Source organism: Pezoporus wallicus, unplaced genomic scaffold, assembly GCF_028554395.1.
Source record: "Pezoporus wallicus isolate ANWC-B61680 ecotype Strahan unplaced genomic scaffold, APGP_CSIRO_Pwel_v1 contig_9122, whole genome shotgun sequence".
Lineage (NCBI taxonomy): Eukaryota > Metazoa > Chordata > Aves > Psittaciformes > Psittacidae > Pezoporus > Pezoporus wallicus.
In genome coordinates, this window is record NW_026641177.1 from 1 (window position 1) to 6907 (window position 6907).

Consider the following 6907-nt stretch of genomic DNA (forward strand, 5'->3'; position numbering starts at 1 on the left):
GGTGGATGAACAATGGGTGGAGAGATGGCTGGGCAGTGAGAGGTGCCAGAGGGATGGATGAGCAGAGCGATGGATGGACAGGGAGCTGAGCAGGCAGATGGATGAGTGGACGGATGGGTGGTGAGCAGACACATGAGTAAAGGGGCGGGTGGATGAGCAGACGGGTGAGTCGCCGGATGGGTGGCTGAGGATCAGATGGGTGGGAAAGGGAGGGAACGGAGGGACGAGGGGCACCCACCGGCCACCCTGCTCCTGACGCTGACGTTGGCTCTCGCCTCCTTGGCAGCCACGCGGTTGGACACGTGGCAAATGTAATCCCCGGCGTCGGCCACGGCCAGCGGCCGCTGGAAGATGAGGGTGTCCCCCTTCACCCGCACCCCGGCGGGCAGCGGCGCGTCCAACCTGCGGCACCCAGCACCGTCAGCACCGGTAGCACTGGCACCATCAGCACCGGTGTTACTGGCCCCACCGGCACCATGGGCACTGGCACCATCAGCACTGGTGGCACCGATACCATCAGCACTGGCACCATGGGCACTGGCACCATCAGCACTGGTGGCACCGATACCATCGGCACTGGCACCATCAGCACCGGTGTTACTGGCACCACCGGCACCATGGGCACTGGCAGCATCAGCACTGGTGGCACCGATACCATCAGCACTGGCACCATGGGCACTGGCACCATCAGCACTGGTGGCACCGATACCATTGGCGCTGGCACCATCAGCACCGGTGTTACTGGCACCACCGCACCAGCACCACCGGCACCACCAGCACCATCAGCACCGGTGGCACCAATACCATCAGCACTGGCACCATCAGCACCGGTGTTACTGGCACCACCAGCACCGGCACCACCGGCACCACGGGCACTGGCACCATCAGCACTGGTGGCACCGATACCATTGGCACTGGCACCATCAGCACTGGTGTTACTGGCGCCACCGCACCAGCACCACCGGCACCACCAGCACCATCAGCACCGGTGGCACCAATACCATCAGCACTGGCACCATCAGCACCGGTGTTACTGGCACCACCGGCACCACCGGCACCACGGGCACTGGCACCATCAGCACTGGTGGCACCGATACCATCGGTACTGGCACCACCAGCGCCAGTGTTACCGGCACCACCGGCACCATCAGCACTGACGGCTCCGGCACCATCGGCACCAGCACCATCAGCACCGGTGTTACTGGCACCACCGGCACCACCGGCACCATGGGCACTGGCACCATCAGCACTGGTGGCACCGATACCATCGGCACTGGCACCACCAGCGCCAGTGTTACCGGCACCACCGGCACCATCAGCACTGGTGGCACCGATACCATCAGCACTGGCACCATCAGCACCGGTGTTACTGGCACCACCGGCACCACCGGCACCACGGGCACTGGCAGCATCAGCACTGGTGGCACCGATACCATCGGCACTGGCACCACCAGCGCCAGTGTTACCGGCACCACTGGCACCACCGGCCCCGGTGTTACCGGCACCATCGGCCCCGGCGCAGCCCCTGGAGCCCGCGGCGTGCCCGGGCGGCTCAGGGCGGTGCTGCCGCCATCAAAGCCGGCGCTGCCGGTTCCCACGGCTGCCGCCCTGCCCCGGCCCCGGCCGGGCTTGTCCGGGCACTGCACCAGCAGCCGCCGCCGCGGCGCTCGGCACCGGTGCGGGTACGGGCACGCCTGGGCATGGGGCACGGCAGTGGGGACACGGCCGGGAGCGGGCAGGGGACGGGGCAGGGACGTGGGCACAGGGGACCAGTGGGGATGCGGCACAGGCTGGGGGGACATGGCAGGGACATGGGGGACGTGGGAACAAGGGGGGGACACGGCAGGGACATGGGGGACATGGGAACAAGGGGGGGACACGGCAGGGACATGGGGGGCGTGGGAACAAGGGGGGACACGGCAGGGACATGGGGGACATGGGAACAAGGGGGGGACACGGCAGGGACATGGGGGACATGGGAACAAGGGGGGGACACGGCAGGGACCTGGCAGGGACATGGGGGACATGGGAACAAGGGGGGGACACGGCAGGGACATGGGGGACATGGGAACAAGGGGGGGACACGGCAGGGACATGGGGGACATGGGAACAAGGGGGTCACGGCAGGGACATGGGGGACATGGCAGGGACATGGGACACAGTCAGGGCACGACCAGGACATGGGCACAAGCAGAGGACACAGCAGGGACACGGCAGGGACATGGGGGACATGGCAGGGACATGGGAACAAGGAGGGGACACAGCAGCGACATGGGGGACATGGCAGGGACATGGGACACAGTCAAGACTCAAGCAGGACATGGACACAAGCAGAGGACACAGCAGGGACACGGCAGGGACATGGGAGACATGGGAACAAGGAGGGGACACGGCAGGGACATGGGGACATGGCAGGGACATGGGACACAGTCAGGGCACGACCAGGACATGGTCACAAGCAGAGGACACAGCAGGGACGTGGCTCGGGACCCCATCACGGGCAGTGGGCACAGCAGGGACAGGATGGAGCTCCGGATGCAGCGGGGACACGAACCGGGCAGGGGCCGCTCCGGTGGGATCGGGATAACGGAAGGGGGGGGGGGGTCCTCACCGGGTCCAGTTGTAGGTGGGGGGGGGGTTGCCGTCCCCCAGGCAGGTCAGCGCCGCCCCCTCCATCCCCTCCTGCCACTCCTCCGTGTGCCCCAGCACCGACGCGTCCGAGAGGTCTGGGGACAGCTCCCGTGAGGGGACAGCCCCGGGTCTTCCATGGCCCGGCACCCCCCCCCCCCCCCACTGCACCCCCGTGTCCCTCAATCACCCCATGTCCCAGCGTCCCTCAATGTCCCCAGCATCCTCCATGCTCCTCGATGGTCCCCATGGTCACCGTGTCCCAGTCCCCTCAGCGTTCCCTGTGCTCTCCAGATCCCAAAGGTTCCCTGCATCCCTCCCATGGCCCTCAATGTCCCTCATGTCCCCAGTGCCACCCATTGTTCCCAATGCCCCTTTCGTCCTCAATGTCCCTCATGTCCCCAGTGCCACCCATTGCCCCCAATGCCTATCATCTCCCCAATGCCCATTTCATCCTCAACATCCCTCATGTCCCCAGTGCCACCCATTGCCCCCAATGCCCATCATGTCCCCAATGCCCATTTCGTCCTCAACATCCCTCATGTCCCCAATGCCTCCCATTGTCCCCAATGCCCATCGTGTCCCCAATGCCTATTTCGTCCTCAACATCCCTCATGTCCCCAATGCCTATCGTGTCCCCAATGCCCATCATGTCCCCAATGCCCATTTCATCCTCAACATCCCTCATGTCCCCAATGCATCCCATTGTCCCCAGTGCCACCCATTGTCCCCATTGCCCATTTCATCCCCAACGTCCCTCCCGTCCCCAATGCCCATTGTGTCCTCCATGCCCCCTATGCCCCAGTTGCCCCCCCAGATCCCCAGCGCCCATCACGTCCCCAACATCCTCCGTGTCCCCAGTTCCCATCGTGCCCCGATGCCCCCTGTGTCCCCAGCACCCTCCGTGCCCCCGCCCGTGCCCCGGTGCCCACAGGCGACGCTGAGGAGGTGCGTGATCCTCTTCTCGTGGCGCAGGCCGGGGTGCTCCACCACGCACGTGAGGCTCTTCCCGTTCATGCTGCGCCCGGGCACCAGGAAGAACTCGCTGGTGACGGACGCGGAGCGGGCGTGCTCCGACCGGCGCGTGGCGTTGGTGCCTCGCACCTCGGTCTCCCAGCGCACGGAGGGCACGGGGCTGCCCTCGGCCGTGCATGAGGCCGCCAGCGTCCGGCCCTGACCCTCCTCCAGCGGCGGCCCCGGGTTCAGGATGGGCAGCGGCGGCACTGCGGCGGCACCCGGGCGACCGTGAGGCACTGACCGTGGAGCCACGGACCCCAGCGCCGCATCGCCCCATTGCCCCCTGCCCACCAACCCACTGCCCCACAGCCTTTGGCCTGTCACCGTATGCTCATTGCCCATCGCCCTATTTGCACTACCCCACAGCAGTTGCCTCATTACCTTATGGCCATCACTCCATTGTCCCTTGCCCGTCACCCTACACCCATCACCCTTCTTTTGTCACCCATCACCCTATGGCCATCACCTTTGGCCGTTGCCCATCATCCAAAGCCAATCACCCTATGCCCATCACCCTGCACCCAACAGCAATCACCCTATGGCCATCACTTCACCCACTGTCCATCACACTATGCCTATCATCTTATGATCATCACCCTATGACCATCACCCCATGCCCATTGCCCATTGCCCATCACCCTATGCCCATCACCAATGACCCTACGGCCATCACCCATTGCCTATCACCCTATGACCATCACCCCATGCCCATTGCCCATCATCCCATGCCTATCACCAATCACCCTATGACCATCACCCCATGCCCATTGCCAATCATCCCATGCCTATCACCAATCACCCTATGACCATCACCCCATGCCCATTGCCCATCATCCCGTGCCTATCACCCATCACCCTATGACCATCACCCCATGTGCATTGCCCATCATCCCAAGCCGATCACGCCATGGCCATCACCCATTGCCTGTCACCTCATTGCCCCTTCCCCATCACCCCATACCTGTCATTCTGTTCTTGTCATCTATCACCCTATGCCCATCACCAATCACCCTATGGCCATCACTCACTGCCTATCACCCTATGACCATCACCTCATTGCCCCTTCTCCATCACCCCATACCTATCATTCTGGTCTTGTCATCTATCACCCTGTAACCATCACCCATCACCCCATGCCCATTGCCCATCGCCCATCATCCCATGCCCATCACCAGTCACCCTATGCCCATCACCCTTTGCCTGTCACCCTAGGCCCATCACCCCATGCCCATCGCCCATCACCCTATGCCCATCATCAATCACCCGATGGCCATCACCCATTGCCTATCACCCTATGACCATCACCCCATGCCCAGTGCCCATCACCCCATGCCCGTCGCCCATCACCCTATGCCCATCACCTGTCACCCTATGACCATCACCCCATGCCCATTGCCATTGCCCATCACCAGTCACACTATGGCCATCAACCCATGCCCATTGCCTATCACCCTATGCCCATCACCCCATGCCCATTGCCCATCACCCTATGTCCATCACCAATCACCCTATGGCCATCACCCTATGGCCATCACCCTATGGCCATCACCCTATGGCCATCACCCCATGGCCATTGCCCATCACCCTATGTCCATCACCAATCACCCTATGGCCATCACCCTATGGCCATCACCCTATGACCATCACCCCATGGCCATTGCCCATCAACCCATGGCCATTGCCCATCACCAGTCACCCTATGGCCATCACCCCATGCCCATCACCCCATGCCCATTGCCCATCACCCTATGCCCATCACCAATCACCCTGTGGCCATCACCCATTGCCCATCACCCTATGCCCATCACCAATCACCCTATGGCCATCACCCATTGCCTATCACCCTATGACCATCACCCCATGCCCATTGCCCATCATCCCATGCCTATCACCAATCACCCTATGCCCATCACCAATCACCCTATAGCCATCACCCATTGCCTATCACCCTATGACCATCGCCCCATGCCCATTGCCCATCACCCTATGCCCACCACCAATCACCCTATGGCCATCACCCTATGACCATCACCCCATGCCCGTTGCCATTGCCCATCACCAGTCACACTATGGCCATCATCCCATGCCCATCACCAATCACCCTCTGCCCATCACCCCATGCCCCCCCACCCCACGCCCATCGCCTGTCGCCCTACGGCCCGTCACCCGCGTCCCGCGCACTCACCCAGCACCTTGAGCGTGAGGCGCCCCTCGAAGCTGCCCATGGGGAAGGTGATGAGGTGACACTCGTAGTCGCCCTCGTCGCCCTGCACCGCGTTGCGCAGGACGATGGCGCCGTCCTCCAGCGGCCCCCCCGCCCGCCGCATCACGCGCCCGGCGTAGGGCTCCTGCACGTGCTCCCCGTGCTCCCGGTTGAGCACGGCCACCTCGGCGCTGCTCCCGGCGGGACCCCGCTTCAGCCACGTCACCTGCACCACGTGCTCCTGCTCCTGCGCCCGGTACCGGCACGGCAGCACCACGTCCTGGCCCAGCACCGCCGTCACGCTGCGCTGCACCTCCACCACGCCGGCGCGGCCTGCGACGGCACGGCCACGCTCGCACACACACGTGTGTTCTTGGGCGTGCTTGGGGGTGCTCGCGTGGCAACGCGCTCGCACACACACACACACACACGCACGCACACGCGTGTGCTCGGGGGCACACGCAGAAACGCGCTCCCGTGTCGTTGCACACGCTTAGACACGCTTGCACACGGACAGGCGTGCCCCCGCGCGTTCAGGCACCCTCCTGCATGCTCGAGCATCCTTACACATGCTTGGACGGGCGCAAGCGCGCTCCTCATGCCTGGGCCAGCAGAGACGCGCTCGCACGCACTTGGGCACGCTCATGCGTGTGCGGACACACTCAGACACGCGCCCGACCGGCACTTGCACCTGTGGGTGCTTGTGAGCGCTTAGAGCCGCACACACAGGGGCACAGCCTCCCTTGAACACACACACGGGGGCACACTCAGCATCGCTCACACTCCCACAAGGGCACACTCAGCATTGCTCACACACACAGGGGCACACTCAGCGTCACTCACACACGGGGGCACGTTCAGCATCACTCACACACACGGGGGCATGCTCAGCATCACTCACACACACTCAGCATCACTCACACACATGGGGGCACACTCAGCATCACTCACACACACGGGGGCACACTCAGCATCACTCACACACACGGGGGCACACTCAGCATCACTCACACACAAGGGCACGCTCAGCATCACACACAGGGGCACGCTCAGCATCGC

At 63.7% G+C, this 6907-nt stretch overlaps 1 protein-coding gene across 1 annotated transcript; it reads right to left on the bottom strand.

Moving 5' to 3' along the window:
- Window positions 1-238: 238 nt before the first annotated feature.
- Window positions 239-6590, bottom strand: LOC130606331 (nectin-4-like; the record flags this gene model as incomplete). The annotated part of the gene is made up of 5 exons (XM_057422580.1): window positions 239-402; window positions 2612-2726; window positions 3561-3851; window positions 5831-6256; window positions 6416-6590. Coding segments are annotated over 5 exons (1171 nt in total), but the record flags the coding sequence as incomplete, so codon positions are not given.
- Window positions 6591-6907: the final 317 nt, after the last annotated feature.